Source organism: Lissotriton vulgaris, unplaced genomic scaffold, assembly GCF_964263255.1.
Source record: "Lissotriton vulgaris unplaced genomic scaffold, aLisVul1.2 SCAFFOLD_1229, whole genome shotgun sequence".
In the NCBI taxonomy this organism is placed as follows: Eukaryota; Metazoa; Chordata; class Amphibia; order Caudata; family Salamandridae; genus Lissotriton; species Lissotriton vulgaris.
The window spans coordinates 633,577-656,633 of NW_028254669.1; the positions used below are offsets into that span (position 1 = coordinate 633,577).

At 43.7% G+C, this 23,057-nt stretch overlaps 1 protein-coding gene across 1 annotated transcript in view; it reads left to right on the plus strand.

Annotated features, from left to right (window-relative positions):
• LOC147659471 (dynein axonemal heavy chain 5-like) overlaps positions 1-19,974 on the plus strand; it is a 566,399-nt gene extending 546,425 nt beyond the window's left edge. The window contains exon 9 of the mRNA XM_086951731.1: positions 19,774-19,974. Coding sequence (XP_086807857.1) covers positions 19,774-19,968 — 195 coding nt within the window. The 3' untranslated portion in view covers positions 19,969-19,974. The remainder of the gene's footprint in view (positions 1-19,773) is intronic.
• The last annotated feature ends 3,083 nt before the right edge of the window (positions 19,975-23,057 follow it).

Sequence of the window (23,057 nt, forward strand, 5' to 3'; positions counted from 1 at the left end):
TGTTAATTTGACGCCCCTGTCACCAAAAATTTAATCAGGTTTTGGTAAGCTATTGTTACTGCTGCTGCACTGTCTAGCATCGTCAGAGCCCATTCCCCTGTTCAGAAGCTGAGTCCTCAGTATCCTTGGCATTTCTAACTTTAAGGCCAGCTACCTTCTTCTTTTTAAATTGAGGTTTGGATTTTGGTTTATTTTCTTTTTTGATATTATAGTCCAAAGTACGTTGTGTGCCGCTGGACTTTGTGCGCTCTTCTTGTCTTTGTTGTGACCGTCCTTCCCTCTCTGAGTGTTTTGATAAACCCTGAAAGGAACGAGAGGAACGTGTTTCAGTATCCTGATACCTGTCAGGTTTTTAAATGTTATCACGATTCCTAAGGTTGTTTCTCTTCCAGGGGATCCTCATCAGTAGTCATAAGCATTAGAATATTCCCGTCCATGCGCGCACCAAGAGGTACAATCCTTTATCGGGGGAGCTATCCCCATTGGCAAGCAGATTGTTAGCATTCTGTGTTTTTCTTGGGGGCCTCTGTGTGGGAACACCACCTCTAACTGTGTAATTTTCGGAGCTATCCAGAATGGCATTTGCTTGCGTTTAGTGGGCAATTTACCCATAACTCCTTTTAGTGTTTGTGGAGTTATTTTAGTTGCAGTTCCTTGTATTTCTCCTGCTGGTGTAAGCTTTGTTGGTTGAAGTGTGAGTGTTCTCATAACGTACTGTGTCAGATTTCTGCAGAGTTTTATTATAGCTTTGTGAAGTGGACGCAAGTCTGCTATTGGCATAGGCCAAGTCGCTACATCTCTGGTGAGTGGACTAAGTCTCACTTTATCTGTTGTGGGTGGGAGGGCATCTTTAAACCAGTTGATGTGCTCCTGGTAGGTGAGTGGAACTTCAATGGTCCTTTCCCACTCACGACGTCTCTGGGTAAATGTGAGTAAGGGTCTCTGTGAAAGCATGACTGAACTACTCAGATTTGACCGTTACATAAGAACCAAACCAACATTGGCGGTGCCATGTCGTATAGTTCCTATAAATCTATAAAAATCTGTACGTTTAGACAACATAAACTGCGGGATTGGTGTCCAGACTAATTCCAGACACTCCCACCGGGTATGTTTTCCTATGTACCTAGCTAGCGCACACAGTGCCACTGTAAACTCCTCTTACCAGTGAGAGAAGAGTTTCTGACAACTATCGAACATGACAACCTTGTCCCATCAGGGATCATGGAAATAGTACAGTACTTTTCACTCAGTCACTAGTGCTCACTTTGCCTCAGAGAGATACACAGAATAAACGGTGGGGACGTTTTCAATAAGCATTTATTGAACCAGCATCATTCTAGTGTGAAATAGGTGTGCTGAAACAACCATAAAAGAGAAACAGATATAACTGATTATAAGCACCAACAGAGTAAATGGATGGTAGATTTCTACCATAGTGCTAAAACAATGATTATAGGCAGGTATGTAAATACATGACAATAATAATGCATACTCCTACAATGTAACCCTAACTAGGTGTACCTAAATGTACCTAGCATGTAAGTTGGTATAGAGCCAAGAATTTCCTAGGATGAAGCCAACCCCATTACCTGGTGTGAGAGAATGAAGGACCCCGTCTTGGTCTGGAGATGGACACCCCACAAAAGATGTCAGACCCTGCGTACAGGAACCTCAGCGTCTCACGTCAGTGTGTCAGCATGTAAGTCTTTCTCCTCTGCCTACCCCAGCAAAGATGTGGTGTTTATATGTCCAAAAGGTGCCCTTGAGGGTTCTACCTTGCTGTTATATGACGACCGAGGATGAAAAATGGATGAACCTTATACATAGTTATTCTGCAGAAGATGGTAATCCTGCTGTGATTCGGAGAATCCTCATGCATAATAAATGAGACTAAATGTTGCCTGATCTGCACAGCTGCAACTTTAAGGGAACCGTCAACTCTCCTGCATCCCGGACATCAGTGGGCATTCATCTGGTGTGCCTCCTGGTCACTCCTGAGTGGCTTAGATTCTGTCGCCTCTGCTTCCAGGTACCTCTCATCTTAAATACACCTTTGGGTTTCGCCGGACACTTTCACCTTCTACGCCAGTGGCATCTTTTCTGAAGTCCTCCATTGTGGTCTACAGCAGTTTCCAACTTCAATTTGCACCTATGCACCCGGCTTTCCTGGTGTAGGTATCCTTGTTCCTGGGGTATCTACGGGTAGGGTCACTCTCCAACCTTCCATCTTCTACAGTGTTTCTTTAAAATTGCAACTGCTACTTACACATTGACTTACTATTGAGCTCGCGGTCGTGTTCCCACACTGCACACTTCCTTTGTGGGGTTCTTAGAAACTCACCTTGGTTGGTTCCTTTGGTCTCTGACTCTTCTATGTGTTCTGGGTCCAGTCTCAATTTAAGTTGTGGTTCGCATTCCACTATTTTAGTATATAGTTTGGTCTCCCCCTGGAGACCACTGTGTAATTGTGCTACTTACGTGTTTTATTTCAAAAGTATTGAGAGTATTATGATTACATCTCCGTGTAGGAGATATTGCAATGTGTTAGTGAGTGAGTGTTAATAATGCATACATCATTTTTATAACTACACTGGTGATTCTTTTTTACTTAATCTGCACTTACGATTAAGTACTGGTAACACATGCTGCTTTACACTCCTTCTGCACTAAGTCTGAAGGCTGCTCTCCTCAGCTACAACTTTGAGAGCTCTCTAAGGTTGTCTAAAACCACTAAAATCGCCATAAGGGTTGTGTGGATTAGTGCAGGGTGCTACACTTACATAAGTGAGCACCGTATACTAAGCCAGTCTCCTTCAGTGTGTCTCTGGTGTCTTAGAGCACGACCGCGACAAGTTGTGCTCCGATTGCTGGGCCATGGTGCCTAAGACTTTGAGGGAGCACATCCCAAAGCTTATCACAGGCTGGCATCCGGCACCACAGAGTTCGCCTTGTTGATTTCGATCCTGGTCCAGGTCTCGGTCGAGAGGAAAGTCTGTACTTCTCCGGTGAATCAAAGTCCTCTTCGGCAAAGTGGTCGAAGTCAGGTAGAAGGCACCACAAAAACAAATTAGTGACAAACGCGTCTCGTCTGGGATGGGGCAGCCATCTGGGGGAGTTGGGGATCAGATGACTATGATTTCCAGCGGAAGCCAGACTCCAAATCCACCTTTTGGAGCTTTGGGATATCCAATTGGCACTGAAAGTCTTTTTACCATCCATCAAGGGAAGGCTAGTTCAGGTGTTCACGGACAACAGTTCTGCCATGTGGTACTGCAACAAACAGGGCAGAGTGGGGTCGTCGGCTCTTTTTTAAGAGGCCCTGCACCTCTGGAACAACAGGGCATTTCCCTGGTTGTTCAACATCTGTCCGGTTCTCTGAATGGCAGAGCAGAAAAACTCAGCCGAAGGTGTCTTGCGGATCAAGAATGGCATCTCCATGCGGAGGTGGCGCAAAGTCTTTTTCAGCAGTGGAGATAGCCTTGGTTTGATCTGTTCACCTCCAGAGAAAGCGTACAATGTCAGAAGTGTTGCTCTTTGGGGTTTCCAAGGTGGTTGTCACTCGGTGACGCTTTTTGTTTCGAGTGGAGTTCAGGCCTCTTGTACGCCTTTACACCCATACCACTCCTGCCCACAATGCTCAAGAAGATCAGGAGTGACCTGGCATGAGTTATTCCTGTGGCTCCTGATTCGGCAAGGGATTTTGGTATCCTGAGCTTCTGGATATGAGCTTCGATCCTCCGATCAGGCTGCCCCTTTGGGAGGATCTTCTGTTGCAGCAGCAATGGAGGGTCTTCCACCCGTACCTGAACACTCTCCGCCACCTCGCGTGGAGATTGAGCGGCGACAGTTGACAGCTTTTGACCTTCTTCCCGAAGTCTGCGAGGGTATTCTGGCAGCCAGGCGTCCCCCCACGAATTTGGTATACACCTGCTGATGGAATACATTTTGTAAATATTGTACAGAGTAGTCTATTGACCCCTTATCTGCCTCCCTGGCAGATATCCTACTGTTTATGCTTTCCGTGGCCTAGTAGGGCTCTTGTATGGGCACTCTGAAGGGCTACCTTTCGGCCCTCTCATCTTTTCTTCGGCTGATAGATTAGCCTTCACTTTTCAAGTCCCCTCTGGTGCAGAGATTTTTGAAGGGGTTAACCCATTTGTTTCCCCCTTCTCCTTTTCTTATGCCACAATAAGTTGGTCCTTACTTTCTTAATGCGTGCACCTTTTGAACCGATACACATCTGTCATCTATGGTTGCTCACTATCAAAACAGCTTTTTTGGTGGTAATTACCTCTGCCAGGAGGCTGAGCAAACTACAGGCACTCTCATCATAGCCTCCTTACCTGACTGTTTTCCTGGACAAAGTGGTACTGAGAACTAGGGCATCCATCCTATGCGCTATCTGAGATCTGCTAGAGCAGGACTGTTTGGTGTCCCCAAATTTAACAGAAAGCGTTTTGGTGGAAACTCATTTAGGTTCCTTGCAGCGAAACAGTGGAACTCACTTCCCTCACATCTCAGACCTGAGTGCAGTGAAGCAGCCTTCCGAAAACACCGTAAAACCTGGCTGTTTAGGCAAAGTCTGAATCGACAATAGTGTCCACTCAGTCTTCTTTTTTAACTATCTTGGTACTGTCAGAATTCAGCACAGGGGCACTCCGATTTGGAGTAACCAGGCGCTATAAAAGCTGCCAACATAACATAACATAACATCCTTTTTGCCCGAGGTTGTAACTCACTTTCATCTGGGACTGTCTGTTTCTCTGCCCACGTTCTATGCACCTTCTCATTCTTCCAAGGAAGAGGAGCATCTCCACTGTCTGGACCCAAAAAGAGAATTATTGGTCTACCTTGATCGCTAAAAAGAGTTCTGGGTGGATGATCAACTCTTAATAGGATATGTGGGAGGAAAGAAGGGGAGTGCTGTCCAAAAGAGGATCATATCACACTGGGTTATCCTCTGCATCAAAATATGTTATGCCTCGGCAAAGAAGCAGTCTCCGAAGACCTTAGGGCTCATTCCACCAGGGCAAAAGCAGCCACCAAAGCCCTCCAGCGTGCTGTTCCTATTTCTGACATCTGCCAAGCAGCCACGAGAGCATCTCTGCACACGTTTGCTAGACACTATTGCCTGGATTCTCAGGTTTGCAGAGAAGGCCTGTTTTGCCTGTCTGTCTTACACAATTCCCTGGTTTAAACCTTTTTTGCAGGTATTGCTTGAATATCTGTTCAAAGGTAAGGATCTGCAGATAGATGTCTCTATCAGATGGCCAAGTTCCTTACATTCGGTATGCCTTATCTTGTAGAAACATGATCTAGCTGCAGATTCCTTACCGACCCACCCATCCTTCCAGCACTGTGGAATTGTCTTTTAGTGTTAGGACTGTACCCTTGGCCAGTCACTGCTTGGCTCCTCGCTTCTGGCGTGGAATATCGTGAAAAGTGCTGAAGTAAGCACGTTGGAGAGGCAGTTATATTGATGAAGCGGACGTCATGACAAACACGATGCCAACGACTTCACGCAGAGTCACCCGACACCGCCTACTGGTGCGCAGGGGTAATGCTAAGAAAAATCTTCCGGATCCCGCCTGATGCCTGGAGTTTCAAAGGTAAGGAATCTGTGGCTAGATCATGTCTCTACCAGAAAGACTCTACAGAATGTAAGTAACTTATCCGTCAATGAGCGTCAAGGGCAGACATGCAGGACAGCCTCCCTGTAGGAAGCTGGCTCTATATATACTATTCCAAAGTAAGGTATCGTGTGCACAGAGTCCATTGGATCCCCAAAGGTATAGCAGAGGCTTAATTAGGTAAGTACTAACAGCACTCTTTGTGGTAGTGTGGGTGAGCAGTTAGGCTTATCCAGAGGATGTGCTAAGCATTTATTGTATTCACTCAGTCAGGACTGATGGCACACACTCAGAAACTGAATCCAGACCAATTAGGTAAGTATAAAAAAGGTATACTTATGTTTTATTTTCTTGAAGCAATTAGATCTTGGTATAGGTAGGTAAAATATACTTTTATTCATAGAAGTGCCTTTGGGAATTGATTTGCAATTTTTACTGGTTTGTATTGGTTAAAAAAACAATGCTTTTGCATTACATTGACTACTAAGAGTGGTACGCAAAGATACCATCTCACAATAAAACGTATGTAAGACTTTTTAGGGTTTGCAATTTAGTTACTTTTTCTTCCATACAGAGACAGCTAAACAGAACATTTTTGGGCCAAAAACTCGTAACATTGATTTCTATGTGAGAAAAACAGTTATACGTTTCACAGGTAATCACACATACATACAATGGCAATGCCTAATTGCGAATGCACATCTATCTAAAGGTTCATCTATAGGTTCATCCGGATCATAGTATGACAAAATTCTACCATTTAGTCTGGTTCCTTCCAGGAAATAATCCTCCTGCCACCTTGTAGGAGAAAAAATCTAGAGAGAAGCTTCTCTATAGAGATACGCATGTATACACAAACTGCTGAGGCACAAAAAGGGCTGTCCATACTGTTTAAAAGGCAATGACCATATTAGTAATCACAAAAGTCCATTTCAATTTTTCCTCTCTCTTTTGTTTCTGCTTTCCTTCACCATTCAGTCAGCCCCTGACTGAATGCTGAAGGAAAGCAGAAAATAAAAGACAAAAGAAAAATTGAAATGGACTTTTTGTGATTACTAATATGGTCATTGCCTTAAACAGTACGTATTGCCTTTTGTGTGTCTCGGCATTTGTGTATACATCGGTTTCACAGGTAAGTACTCTTCTTACGAATGGGAGTTTTGGAGGTTAGGATCAAGGTTCCCCAAGGTCTAGGTAGGCACTCAAGATGCACAAGCAGTGGCACTGTGGTGCAGAGTGCAGGGGCCCAATGTTAGTCAATAGGGCTAAGGGGGCGTTCGGTCAGGGACTGTTTATGAGATGCTGCAGGCTGTGTAGGGGAGATTCCTGAAGGCGACCACCAGCTGGAGAGGTATGTTGGGTTCTTGGGGGATGCCTGGACACCGTCGGTTTGGCCACCGTGGGCCCCGGGGCATCCGGTGCAGGGGTATCTTTTGGCGTTGGGTTCTTCTTACCAGCTCCAGTCGGGGGACCCTTCAGGTTGTGGTTGCAGGCGTTAGGTTGGGGATCACCAGATCTCATGTCAGGATCACTGGGGAGACCTCCTTGGGTGTTGTGACACTCAAACTCGGGCTGTGGGTGTCAGGTGGGTGAGTCTTTGCTTGAGCAAATCCGGTGCTCACAGGAGAAAGAGTGTTAAAGTTGGTTGCAGGTCAGGCCCTCCGGGCTCTAGGGGCTGCTGGACTTGCTAGGGTTCTTGCTGTAAGCAGGTCGAAGTCGGGACAGGCTGGTAGGGCTGTCCCCTGAGGAGGCAAGGTTCAGGGTTGCCTCTAAATACCAAATGTAGAAGCATTAAAGGGGTGTGCAGGTCGGGACCAATGGGTCCCTTCCTTGGGGTGGGTACACACCCTATTATGCTTCCGTCCATTGAGAGGGGGGCATGAGCCTCTCCCTAATTGGTTAGGCCCCCTCATATTCAAGCGGGAGGGGACTGAGATGTATGCTTCACCTCGCCTCCCTCACATGAGGTGTGGGCTTGGCAAAGGTGGGCACACCTCTCCCCCTATCTTGGTTTTCCTGCTGATTCTCCTACTCAAAGTGGGGGGGAAGAACCAGTAGGAGCCAGTTGCTGGGGGCAGCAAAGGTAGGGTCAGCTTATAAAGGCGGCAGGCCTTCGAAGCTTCCCCTTTGCGGACCCAGCCCATCCTGGGGAATGAGGCAGGACACCTCTGCCCAGGATGGGCTTTGTTTCTGGAGCCAGAGAGGGGACGTTCTGTCCCCAGGGGTCCATAAACCTGTCTGTTGGTGGCAAACAGCAGGCAGCCATTCATGATCCACACCAGGGCTGGTAATTGTTCAGGGGGGCATCTCTAAGATGCCCTCTAAGTGCATACATTAAATCCCACACCGCCATCAGTGTGGGTTTAATATACTGAGAAGTTTTCTACCAAACTTCCCATCCACTGGACACTGAAAATCCTTTGGAAGGGTCTTCCGTTTCTCCCAGGGGAATGTAAAAAAACAGTGGTGATGGCCTTGGTGCTTTCACGATTGGACTACTGTAACAGTTTGCTCCTTGAAGCCCAGCAAGGAGTACTCGACAAGTTACAAATACTGCAGAATGCAGCAGCACGCCTTCTTACAGGCTTGCCCAAGTTTGTGTCCATCTCTCACGAACTTGTGAAGTTACATTGGTTGCCAGTAAGGAAGCAGATCCTATTTAAAAGCATGTGCATTGTCTTTAAGGCGGTCCATGGTATAGGTCCAGCATTCCTGGGGCAATACTTTCACTGGTACAAACCAGGTAGACTTTTGAGGTCAGCTACTCTGGGACTGATCAAGACCCCACGTATCAGGAAAGTGTGTTGGGGAGGCAGGAGCTTTAGCCGAGGGGCGGCGGTGGCCTGGAATGCCCTCCCAGCGGCACTCCGACTGTCCCCTGAGCTGATGACCTTTCGGAGAAAGCTAAAAACATGGCTTTTTGTAAATTAACCCGGGGATTTAGTTTCAGGAGCAATCAAGACAGCGCCAGGACACCGTACGGTAACAGTGCGCTTTACAAGTGTTAAAAATAAATAAATACATTTTAGGAAAGCCATTATGGAGCTGTGGAGTTCGTAATGACCAACTCCCGAATCATATACTCTTTATGGCTTTACTACACTTACAATGTCTAAGAGTGGACTTAGACACTACGTGGGTACAGGGCTCATGCCACTGTACCCTCACCTGAGGGCTAGTGTACCCTGCTAGAAGGGTGCCTTACCTATGTCTCAGGCAGGTTGTTGTAGGCATGGCACACAGGGATGTAAACGATTTCGACTCTTCACTTTTCTCTGCACCAAAACAGTGGCAGTGTGTGGGTGTTAAGGTACATGCCATCTAATCTAAAGATGGCACACTACATGCTGCAACCCTTAGAGGTCTTCCCTGGTCACAGTGCCTTTGGTATCCATGGTACTTTTTTCAAGGGGCTTACCTTTGGCCAGTGCTGTACCAATTGAGGGTACAAAGGTACAGTTTTGAGAAAAAACACAAGCCCTGGGAACCTAATTGTCAGGACCCAGGGCACATCAAGTCAGGTTGCATCAGATGTTGGGCAATAAGTGCGAGGCAACCATGGAAAAAGGGGTACTTTCCTTCACCTCCCAGTGAGCCGGGCTGCTACCGTGAGGACACAGGCTCAGACCTGAGAATTTTTGCGCTCTCCACACCCTCTGCACTGCTCCCTCTGCTGCTGGCTACAGGAGTCTGTGGGGCCCGAGGATGAGCCTCAGGTGCAGGAGTGCCAGAAAGAGGCTATTTTGATGTCCAAAATGTCTAAGGTGACCCACGATGACCCAGGACCATGGGAGTCTAGAGCAGTGCTGCCACTCCCCGCCAATGAATATTGCCTACCAAAGTTCCAAGGGGAGGGCACAAGCATACTTTGTTGCAGAGTTGCTAACAAAGTAGCGAGGCAAGAGGCAAGTGAAAGGCAGATGTAAGACTGACAAGGTGATTGAGGGAGCTTCAAAAAAGTTTGTCATAACTGACGCTAATGATGCCGACTAATTCACTCGGAGCCGGTAGCTGTACTTGCCCTGCATTCTTTCCCTCAGTGATATATTTATGCTTTTTGATGAATAAACATTCTCACATGTGTTAGTTTTCAGACGCTCGGATGTTGATGCCTTTGTTTACAATATAGAGGAGCCAGTAACTGCATTTGTTTTTCTGCAATACATTTCTAGATGCATTCAGTGTTTAGACTCACGGATACAATATCCTTGTTCACATGACCTAATTCCATTGCATACACATGGACTAATTTTTAGGCGCGCACTGTAACACTAAGAAGTCTCTCATTACTGAACTCAATCTAGTCTATAGGCTCACACATGACATGAATTAAAACTATTACTAACAACAAAAGAGCGCCTACTGCAGTGAATTTCAAAACAACATGATGCCTTAGTGAGGAAACACACAGTGACTAGACTAAATTGAATGTGCGGTCAAAAAACAGAAAAACGGGGAATGAGAAAAATCTATTTTCTAAAAGAATCCTCACTCACCCTAGTGGTGACATGCTTCATCATGGGGTTCATCACAGGAGGGGCCGACTATCCCTCCCTGTGTGCTTCGACGCCTGCGATTGCAGCGGAGCAGGTGTTACAAAAAACGTGATGTGTGTGATCAGGTGACAAATAAGTGGTGTAGTAAAAGATCACAGCTGGACCCCAACAACTGTATTAAAGGGCCAGTTGTTCACATTAAAAACAGTGAGGTCACTTGGAGGTTTATATTAGAACCCCAGTGACCCGGTGTGAGTGGTCAACATGTTTCTGCTGTTTACTGCTTTCTTAAGCTCAGCTTTCATCAGGACCATTATTAAAATAAAATACACCGTACTACGGGGATCCACGCACGCTAAGGCATGCCCACACCGTTAGGACAGAAGAGAAAAGACCGAAATTCTGTACTCTCCTCAGTTAACTCACGGTTTTACCCTCAGTCAGTGCTCCTGCTATTCGCCTGGATACAATCTGTGAAACCAATAGAAAAAACACATGCATATTAGATGTGTTCGTATCAGTTAATCGACCTGTTATTCAAAACGTGTTTCAAGCTGGGGTTTTCTGACTCATATTCGGTCTTTTTATAGTTTATAAGCTATCATTAAGCTGGATAACTGCACCTCTCAATTAGAGGCATGTAGTTCCTTGGAGTCAAGTTACACGTTAAAAACTCCGGATATACAACCCATAAAAATCCTGTCCCTTTAGCCCCCTGTCAGAAGCCGTAGGGACGGAAAAACAGACAAAAATAAAGAGAACCACTGGTCGATTATAACGCACTTACTATGTTTAAGAAGTTGGCGTGCCACATGGACTCACAGTGTGGCCATATCTTCACGTCCCGTTCTGTCTGACAGAAAACAAACAAAACAAAACGGAGCGAGTTGTCACACATCAGTACATCCATGCTTCTGCATGATTCTCACAGCCAAAATATTTAACACGTGCTATAAAGAAGCACTTGCTTACTTCGTAAAGGACGACTCGCCGCCTGGAACCTAGTAGTACATTCCACTGTTGTCCGGCTCTTACCCCTAATGGCGTTTTTTTCGTATTTAAAGCTGCGTAATTGATACGCGGCTGCGTCATCAGTCACGTAACCGGAAAGTAAACATTGCCCGAAGGGTTTATTTAAATGTTTTTAATGATTTTCACTCATAATGTTTCTCATTGTCAGATCGTCCGATCTGTATACAATACTTTGTTGGGTCATAATCAATGAGAAATAGCACTACTACGGTCGCTCCCTACACGGTAAAGAAACACTTCCGGTGATGTTTTTAGGAAGGCTAGAACGCTAACCTTTATTCATATTAGATCATATTCTCATCCAGATGATTAATAGATAAGGGACACTGACTCAGTGTGGTGATATAATGAAGTGAGTGACACAAAATTGCGACCAAGAATAGAACTTAACTTCTAATCACAGTCAGGACTGGCGTCTCAATATTAAGCGTCCTATGCAGGAAGGTGATAACACAATTGTGCATGAGTCGAAAACCTCTTTAGGCAGATGTGTGTAACTGTGAGGCAAGAAAACAGGGTATATTGGTGGGTTTTATTTCAGTACACTACTCTACGGAATATCGTCATTAAGTCCCACCTGGTGAGAAGCTGGACGGTATACCCATCTCTGTTCTTGCTTAAATAATCTTTGCTCGTTACCATGTTGTAGGTGTTCAATCACTGTCCAGTGGATGTTGTCGGGGGAATGTTTATGTTCTAGAAAATGTGTGGGCATTTTAGTATTACTTTTGCCACACCTTATACTACTCCTATGTTCACATATGCGGTGTTTGACCTTCCTTTTCGTCATCCCCACATATTTCAAACCACAGGGACCGGTTATCAAATAGACAACGTTCGTAGTGTTGCAGTTAGTATGGCTTCTCTGTTCCCAGGTCTTGTTGGGTTCCAACTCTAAGGTTTTTGAACTTGTTGTGAAGGGACACACGCTACAACTACCACAAGGGTAGTGACCCACTACAGGTGGTAAACCCCAGGCATTCAGGACACTTCTGACTGATTCCTGTGCCTTCCGGGGGCGGATGTGGACCAAAGCCTAATATCGAGACTCCTGAGGCGGAAGCCGGGAGTAGGGCACTAGAAAATCATCATTGCTTATTACTAGCTTGTGTAATTTTAAAACTGGCACATTTGTATTTTAGAAATCGATCTTTTGAAAATTTGTAAAACACTGTTTACTTCTCCACGCTGCTTTCCCCTCCTGCTGGGCGCTATTTGCAGGGAACATTAGGCTTGTGAGGAGCCGATTTAGGGCTTCTACAACCTTTAATCCTCGTTCCCCTTTTCGAATCATTGCGGCCGCCATCTTATGTGTGGGCGACGACAGCGCTCTAGTGTTCGGCCGATTGGGGGCCAGAACACAATAAAAGAGCCTCTGCCTTCCCTCTTTCCACCTAATATCGAGACTCCTGAGGCGGAAGCCGGGAGTAGGGCACTAGAAAATCATCATTGCTTATTACTAGCTTGTGTAATTTTAAAACTGGCACATTTGTATTTTAGAAATCGATCTTTTGAAAATTTGTAAAACACTGTTTACTTTTACATGCTGCTTTCCCCTCCTGCTGGGCGCTATTTGCAGGGAACATTAGGCTTGTGAGGAGCCGATTTAGGGCTTCTACAACCTTTAATCCTCGTTCCCCTTTTTCGAATCATTGCGGCCGCCATCTTAGGTGTGGGCGACGACAGCGCTCTAGTGTTCGGCCGATTGGGGGCCAGAACACAATAAAAGAGCCTCTGCCTTCCCTCTTTCCACCTAATATCGAGACTCCTGAGGCGGAAGCCGGGAGTAGGGCACTAGAAAATCATCATTGCTTATTACTAGCTTGTGTAATTTTAAAACTGGCACATTTGTATTTTAGAAATCGATCTTTTGAAAATTTGTAAAACACTGTTTACTTCTCCACGCTGCTTTCCCCTCCTGCTGGGCGCTATTTGCAGGGAACATTAGGCTTGTTAGGAGCCGATTTAGGGCTTCTACAACCTTTAATCCTCGTTCCCCTTTTCGAAGCATTGCGGCCGCCATCTTAGGTGTGGGCGACGTCAGCGCCCTAGTGTTCGGCCGATTGGGGGCCAGAACACGACAAAATGGATCCCCCTCCTCGCCCGTGCAGCGGGCGGGCGCAGCGGGCGCGCCGATGGCGCGCCAGAGGCGCGCCAGAGGCAAGCCCGTCTGGGCCCGTCCGGGCCTGGTCCGGGACAAGGGCCACACTCCCTGATCCTATTCATACCCATACCATCTTCACCCGATACTCGGCATCTCAGCTACGAGCACTAAACATTCCTATTACTAACTCGTGCTGTCAGACCCTGTCACCCCCCAGCTGCCTCATGTCTGTCCCTGTTTCATGTTCTGGATGTAAATACACTCTACCCCGCCCTACCCCGTCTACCATTAACATCTGTCCCAGATCCAAGCTTAACTATCGCTTGGCCCTTCTTAACGCCCGCTCCCTCCCGAAACATAGCCTAGATATTAGAGACTTGATCGGGAGTCAGGAGCTGGACATTCTATTTATAACTGAAACGTGGGGTGACGAGGCTTCTGGCCCGGATTTCTGTGCAGCCACTCCTGAAGGTTATTGCGTGGTAAGACAAGACAGAACCACGGGAAGAGGAGGCGGACTAGCTATTATCTATAGAATTACCTTCCAAACTAAAATCGAAGTCATTCCCAGAACCAACTGTGAAGCATGTACTTTCTCCATCACACTGAATCACAAACAAGTCTTCAAGGGAATTCTTATTTATCGCCCCCCCGGCCCACACAGCGGTTTCTTGTCGACCCTTGGTGATTTTACGGAACTCTCTTTGAGTTATCCGGACTATACCATGTTGGGGGATTTCAACTTCCATCTGGAAGCCCTAGGGGATAAAGATACGGCCCAATTGATCACTGATTTACATTCGGTAGGTCTACAGCAGCTGGTCGCAACTCCTACTCATCAGGCAGGACACATACTCGATGGCCTCTTCACCAATAACCCCACTATCACACTGATCACAGTTCTCCCGGTAGTCTGGTCAGACCATTCGGCAATTATCTTTACCATTCTGGCCCACAATCCTAACCCCCCTCAACATACTTCCCGCACCCCCGTAACCATGAGAGCCTGGAAAAATGTAGATCTTCCGCTCTTGGCCAAAACCCTGGCTGATTCCTCTTATGAGCCATCTCTAAATCCTATCCTGTTGTCTAGTAGATATCAGGACTGGATTTTGGACGCCATCAATAAAGAAGCCCCGGTTAAATCCTTCAACTCCAACCGGGCTAAGCCATCTGCCCAATGGTTCACTGAGGATCTTCGGCTACAACGCCAATACTGTAGAAACTTGGAAAGGCAATGGCGCAAACATTATACCATCGCAGATAAACAAATTTATAAAGATGCGCTTGCTTTATACAAAAAAGCAATCGTCAGGCACAAGAGCGCTTTCTTTTGCGATCAGATTGAATCTGCTCAGAATTCGTCTAGAAGGCTTTTTCAAGTTGTTGAAGCTCTCTCCAATCCCCCAGTAGGCCTTTTAAATGAACCATCTCAAGACCTTTGCAATACGCTGGCTAACTTTTTCCTTACCAAGGTTACAAACATCTACTCATCTTTCTCCCCTGCACCGAGTTCCGTTCATGCTGAACCTCTCTCTCAGCCCCTCCCCCTCACTCCCTTCTTTTCTAATTTCCTTCCGACTACGGCAGATCAGATCACTATCCTAATCAATTCTATTAAATCTGGGTCTCCTCTAGATCCATGTCCCCCTTCTATCCTCTGCGCCTTAAAAGAGGTTATTACTCCCCCTCTTACAGACCTGTGCAAGTCCATCTTCCAAACAGGTATATACCCTGAAATCTGGAAAACTGCGATCATCAAGCCCTTGTTAAAGAAACCTTCCCTGGACCCCTTTGATTCAGTCAACTACAGACCGATTGCTTGCCTCCCCTTCCCGGACAAAATATTCGAATCCATCATGAATAAACAACTGGCGAATTTCATCGATCACCATCAGCTCTTAGATGACACCCAGTTTGGTTTCAGGAAGGGCCATGGGACTGAGACGGCTTTGATAAAGGCCTCAGATGAGATCAGGACCATACTGGACCAGGGCGGGGCAGAGATCCTGGTTCTTCTAGATCTCTCTGCCGCCTTTGACACGGTCGATCATTCCATCCTGATCGACCGTGTCACCTCCCTGGGAGTGACGCTCCATGCCAGGGATCTCATTGCCTCCTTTTTGGCTAATCGTACCCAGGCAGTAAAGCTAGGCTCCTTCTACTCTCCAACATTTACCCTACCGTGTGGGGTGCCGCAGGGCTCTGCACTAAGCCCCACTTTATTTAATATATATGTGGCAGATTTGGCGAGAGTCATTAAAGCTCAGGGTCTCCGCCTAACCACCTACGCGGATGATACCCAATTGGCGTTGGCAATACACAAAGATGGGCCAGCTGTGGCTGCAAGATTTCAGGAAGGAATGAGGACCATCAGTTCATGGATGTCTAGTAATTGCTTGAAGCTAAACTCGGACAAGACCGAGGTTATGACCTTTGGCAACCTTGCACCAGAATGGTCCTCCAGCTGGTGGCCCAGTGAAATGGGCCCACCCCCGACCCCGGTTGCCAAGGTCAGGAACCTCGGAGTGGTGTTCGACGACAAGCTGCTGTTCAAACACCATGTGAACAAGGTGGTCTCTTCATCATTCTTCATGCTAAGAAAAATTAGAAAACTGCTGCCGTACCTCCCGGCTGGAGCTGCGAAAACTTTGATTACCACCCTTGTCTTCTCAAAATTGGACTATGGCAATGCTCTTTTTCTTGGCACACAGGAACAGATTCTAGCTAAAATGCAGTCCGTGCAAAACGCAGCGGCCAGAATTCTGCTTAATATCCCCAGTCGCCGCTCAACTACCATGGCCATACGCCATCTGCATTGGCTAAGAGTCAAGAATCGCATAAAATTTAAAGCTCTTTGCATTGCTTACAAAGCTATTCATGACTCCGGACCAAGGTTCCTCAAAGATGCCTTTCGTATTTATGCTCCACAAAGACATCTTCGTTCTGCTAGTACCTATCTCCTTGCTGTCCCGCGTACCAGAACTGCCAGCTGGGGAGACAGGCGTTTTCTAGTAGCCACCCCCAAGCTATGGAACTCCATTCCTCCGCCCATTAAAACCAGTCCAACCCTTACTATTTTTCGAAAACTCCTGAAAACTTGGTTATTTGACCAATAATCTTAAGGTAGCTTCATCTCAGGAGTCCGATCTGCGCCGAGACACCCTCGGGTATTTGCGCGCAGTAAAAATCGCAAAAACAAACAAACAAACAAACAAAGCATCTTTAAGACTTTTTGCTCTCTTGTACGAGAACAAATGTTTGTCCCAGTTACAATTATTGGATGTGAGGATCCTCCAATGTTTATTAATACTGCGGCTTACTATATTTGATGCTGTATTATATGTAGTGACGCATGTCAGTGGTACCTCACTATCCTTTTCGTGTGTGGTCTCTTCTAAAAGGGAATCGCGGTTCTGATTGCGAGCCTTTTTGTAACTTTTTGTTAGGAGATGTTCAGGATAACCCCGGTTATGCATTTTAACAGTCAGGTTTTTTGATTGTTCTATAATCTTTTACATCAGAGCAGTTCCTCCGAATACGGAGGTACTGCCCAAACAGTAGATTCTCCCTCAGTGGTTGGGGATGGAAGCTGGTATAGTGTAGCAGATTATTTTTGCTGGTTGGTTTGTAGTAGGTTTTGGTTTTCAACTCGTTAGCGACCCGTGTAATGGTAACATCCAGAAACACTACAGTTTACTCATTAAATTCATGAGTGAACTTCAGGTTTGAATCACGATCATTAATACAGGTGAAAAAGGAGCCTAGTGCCTCTTCGCTCCCTTTCCAAACCAACAGCACATCGTCTATGTACCTTTGCCATAGAATGATGTTATCAAAGAACGGATTATCAGGTGGTAAGATGTGCATTTTTTCAAAATTAAAGACATACAAACCAGCCACACTAGGGGCCAACGTGCTGCCCATTGAAGTACCAGTGGCTTGTAAATACAACTGGTCCTCATACTGGAAAAAGTTCCTTTTGAGGGCTAAAGTAGCACAATCGACCACAAAGGATTTTGATGTCTTGTAATCCCACACATTAGTTTCTAAGGTGTGGGCAATTACTTCAATGGTCGCATCTTGCGGAATGCAAGTATAAAGGCTCTCAATGTCTAGTGTTGCCAAGAAACATTGACCCCCAGGTAAGGTAACTGTTTCCAGCATAGCGAGTAGACTTTTGGTGTCCTTTATATAGGTACTAGTAGCCTCAACTATTGGTCTTAAGAAAAAATCACAATACCTTGACAAAGGTTCAAGCAAGGAGCCCAACCCCGAAACAATGGGTCTCCCTGGTGGTGGTAGAATTCCTTTGTGTGTTTTCGGGATGGTATAAAAATAAGGGATTTTACCTTCTGACACTGTCAAGAAATATATATGAATTAAAACTAATCAGATTGTTTTGGTCAGGCGAGATTCAGTATCCTCAATAAAATACCAGGAATGGGCGTAGTTCACAGAGTTTTGGTATGCGGAACACCGAAAAGTTGCAAAAAAACTCTCCGGAGTTCCGCAAGTGGCGAGTGCAGTGGTCTTCCTGCCGCTCTGGTAGAAATTCTACTCCTGCGGCAGCTCGCAAAATTACCGATTGTGATCACTAGCGGGGGAAAAAACTCTTCTGCCCTATGCAAAGCTGAGTTTTCTGCATTCCGCAAGGTCTTGAAATGGAGCGGAGTTCACCGCCAAGGCCTAGAAAATACTCATATTATTTTTGTGCATATTGAAGGGAATCACTGATGGTTCGCATTGAACAAAATAGAAAACCTTCTCAGGGGTCTCACTGATACTTTGTCCTTTTAAACCACTAAAGAAGAAATTGGCACAGAAGCTGTAATATAAAATACATATTTCTTAAACCTCAGATGAGGGAGACTATGTCACACAGAAGCCCTAGCAAATGAATGAGGCAGTCTAAGGAGTACAGAAAACTGGGGCCATATATATGCTTAGGGTTACATAGTCAGCTTAAGACCACGGGGATGTCGTGGCACATGTAAGCATGCAAAATGACTAAAATGGGCATACAAGATCTGCTTGCTCTACAAAGTGGGAGGAGCTAACAGTGGCTGTTTTTGGCAAACACATCCTGACATTTACATACTAGGAACAGTTGCAAGGACAGCTGCAAGCTCAACTGAGCATGTGCGAAGGTGGAATATGCTGAATATAGTTAGTTTCTAGGCAGATTACAAGAGCAGTCAACACTGAGGGAGGACAGAGCACATGGCGAGCATGTAGCAGCACATGGCAAACAAGATGGCTGCCAGAAATACATAATGACTTTCAGCTCATGCTAACAAATTTGTGCAATATTAAACAGCATATTTTCCTTTGTAGGTTGCTACTTCTTTATTATCCTGATGAGGACTCCATATGATTGTTTTGGAAGGATCGTAACCCCGATTGATTACAGTCCACCCATATCAATAAGCACCTGCATCTGTTTCTTTGACTGGTTATCCTTTGACCTTTTCGTATTTCTGAATACAGAGCATCAATCATCATTTGTGTTGATTTCTCTTTCATTTATGGACATTTTGCACAAACTGTTGCCTAACACAGGCATGATTGTTTTTGTGCAAGAAGGGACACCTTCCTGCACAAGAACATTCCTCTAAGGCTTTTTTCTCTTTTTATGTGTAGAGATGTAGAAAGAGGAAAAAACAAGGAGAAATAAAGATATTTCTCCCCATTAAGCCTTCTCTAGGAAGGCATAGCATTCTGACGCATTTCCAGGTCCACCAGTATTCTTGAACCTGAGAATAGTTCAGAAGACATGAGTAGATGCGTGGATAACCCACGCTCAACCCATGGAACGCCTCCCTGAGGCATAAGTAATGCACAGCAGTGATTTGCGCTGTCTTGTATTACTCCAGATATACCAAGCCATGCAGGGCTACACAAGGTGGACTTGTGTGGCTTGTGAAATCTGATTCTAGTTTTTGTGTTGCCCTACGCCCCCTTGTGTGGTGTAATGGTGATGCAAAACCCTTCATAAGAATGTCCCTGGGTGTTCAATACACTAACTGTGGTCGGATGTAGTAATTGTGGAGTTAACTGTAACTGATACATTTGTCTATAAAATATTCGTCTATGAAAAGGAGAGTATTTGATGCATTTTGTATTAAGACAGTAGTTGCAAAGCCTGCGGTTGATACTGTAATTTTAGTCAAACAAGTGTAATACTTATTTTCCAACTGCTGCTGATTTCTAGAGGCAATATGTCAGAAGGGACAGGAGAACAATCTCTAGAGGGCATATGAAAGTGTGCAGAGTTTGATGTCAACAGTATAGTATGCACTCTAAAGGAGATGATGGACAGGTGCACATTTTCGAAACAGTTAAATACTTGAATTATAGTGAAGAACCATACATTTTTGATAGGAAGTGTGCTATAGAGACTTGTCATAATAGTAGATCCCCTGGAGCTAGATAATAATTGTCTTGTGTGTTAAGCTTTCGTTTTTCATTCCCTACTAACTTCCCATTTGTATCTTTCAATAAAAAGGTAAAGGTTGGTGACAAAGAAGTGGATGTGATGAATGGATTCAGGCTCTACATCACCACCAAGCTTCCTAACCCAGCATACACCCCTGAAATAAGTGCTCGCACCTCAATCATTGATTTTACTGTTACAATGAAAGGACTGGAGGACCAGCTGCTTGGAAGAGTCATTCTTACAGAGAAACAGGTATTGTTATAAAGAAAGAGCTGCCTGCAATGTATGATGCTCTATGGTTTATGTATGATGTACCTGTTAGAGGTACATCATCCTTGCTATACAAAAGCACGTCATCCAACGTGTATTCCAGCATTTGGGGAAAAAGCTACATTGGACTGGACAGTTTGCAATGAACACAGATGACTATATATATATATATATATATATATATATATATATATATATATTCACTGAAAAAACCATAGGTTTCAAACCAGTTATAGTTAGGAATTAGCATTTAAAAAACCTATTAAATTCACTGAAAAAACCATAGGTTTCACACCAGTTATAGTTAGCTGGAAATTTTACTGATATAAAACCATTGAAATTCCCATGTTATAGTTAGTCGGACTCACTATAACTTGCGCGTGCAATGCACTGCTGATGACATCACATATTACATCACTCATGACATGGTCAGTGACATCACTCATGACATCACTGATGACACCATCCTTGTGACACAGTGACAGACCTCCTTTCAGTGTAATGTAACCCATGAAACACATATTCAAAAATAGAAACTAATATTTTCAAAAAAGTGGATATACCCATACCAGTTACAACAACCAATTCAGTAATACCACCATCTAATACACATCCACTCATGTGTATGTATATGGGTTATTAGATATTTTTATTAGTATCAGTATGAGTGTCTATATGGTTTGGTGGGGGTATTACTTAGCACATAGATGCATGAGTGACTGACTCTTTGTTTGTATGTGTTTTGAAGACAACATATGTACATGACTGTATGGGTGGATGAGTGTCTATATGTGTTTGTTAGTGAGTGAATGACTGTCTCACTAGTGTCTTTATCAGTAACTACATATGTTTTAATCTAGTATATATGAATATTGATGTATATAAGTGAGTATATGTGAGAGTAAGAGATTGTAAGAGTTCCTGTTTAAATAAGTATGTGTTTCTATAAGTGATTGTTTAAGAGAATAAATATGTGTAATTTTAAATAGAAGTAAGGTGGAAGTGTGTGTATAACTCTATATTCAAATAAATGGATGTCCAATAGTTTATTTGCACGTGTGAATATGTGTGTGAGTAACTTTTGGATGAATGTCGGTGTGTAACAGGATGTATAGGTGTATCACTTCATATGATGAGTGAGTATATGTATGAGTGACTATATAGAACTGTTGGTGAATGAGTGGATGTGTATATAGATAGTGGAATTACTGAATTGCTTGTTGTAACTGATATAGGTATCTCCATTTTTTTAAAAATTTCAGTTTCTATTTTTGAATATGTGTCTCAAGGGTTACATTATAGTGAAAGGAGGTCTGTCACTATGTCACAAGGATGGTATCATGAGTGATGTCACTGACCATGTCATGAGTGATGTAATATGTGATGTCATCAGCAGTGCATTGCACGCGCAAGTTATAGTGAGTCCGACTAACTATAACATGGGAATTTCAATGGTTTTATATCAGTAAAATTTCCAGCTAACTATAACTGGTGTGAAACCTATGGTTTTTTCAGTGAATTTAATAGGTTTTTTAAATGCTAATTCCTAACTATAACTGGTTTGAAACCTATGGTTTTTTCAGTGAATTTCATAGGTTTTTTAAATGCTAATTCCTAACTATAACTGGTGTGAAACCTATGTTTTTTTCAGTGAATTTCATAGGTTTTTTTAATACTAATTTTTAACTTTTTGTAGGGCTTCATACCTATGTACGTTTTATTGAATTTCTAAGCTTATTTTTTCGCAAATGTCTTTACCTGAGAAAGGTATGTTTTTCTAAAAATGAACCCTATAATGTATATTAAGATACTATTTTTATTTTAAAAAAGTTTTTTCCTTTTTTTTTTATATTTGACTCTGGAGCGCTCCCGGTGCGCATACCGATAAACGCCCGGGTGCGCGCACCGTCAGCGCATCAACAAAAAAAAAGAAAAAAAAAATAATGAAGGAGTGACCATAAGAAATGGGGACAGAGAGAGTGGTGTTAAGAGAAAGAGAGCTAAAGGGAGGAACACAGAGGGACTGTGTAATAGATAGTAAGACAGATAAAAAGTGTAAGAGGAAATAACTGAGAAAAAAAAAATGAATAAGGGAGCAAAAGAAAAGAAGAAATAGGAAGAAGACAAAAGCAGAGGTTCCGGGAGAATGTAAATGGATGATGAAAGTAAAAGGAAGGACAGTTAAGCATGTGAATGACAGGTAGTGACGGAATGAAAGAAAAGGAATAGTAGTGATGGAGGGATAGTAAATAGCAGTGAATATAAGCAAAGAGGGGTGAAACAGGGTACATGTAAGTGAATAAGGGTAAGACATGGGGAATAATACAGCGAAAGAAGAAAGAGAGTAAAAGAAGGAGTGTCACAAAGGAACTAAGTGAACCAGTAAAAAGGTAAGTGAACGAGTGTGCATAGACAGAGGTACTGAAACAAGTTGAATGTGGTAGGAAGTAAACATGGAAGAAAAGAATAAGTGAGAAAAGCAAAGTAAGGAAACAGGGGTGAGGTAGGGTGAGAGAAAAATAGTGAAAATAAAACCAAAGATGATAACAAAAAAGATTTTGTAAACACACTTACCATATAATCAATGCAAACTTGTATCTATGAAAGATAAAAGAAAAAACACGTTATAATTTCTTAAAAATATATAATAAAATAGAAGCAACAGTTCATGAGGTTTAAAAATCTACAAAAGTTTACTAAGAAATGATGCAATAGTGAAGGATACAAAAACAGAAAGAAAGTAATGTAGAAAGAGAAAAAAAAGGAAAAAGAAATAGAAAGAAAACAAATTCCTAAAGATAAATAAGATACTAAAAGAATGTAAGATATCAAATCAAAATCAGTAAAGATAAGAAAATAAAAGAAAAATGAGTGAAAAGGAGAGAAGTCTGATTGAGAAACTATAAATAAAAAAGAGGAATAGAAGATGATTGAGAGTGAGTGAAGTAAAGTAACAGAGTGAAGGGATGAAAGGAATGAAGTTAGTATAGAACGATGGATAAAACAGGAGTGAGAGAGTAAGTACACAGAAAGACAAAAGGAAGAACTAAGTGAACTACAGTACAATGGATGCGAAAGAAAAA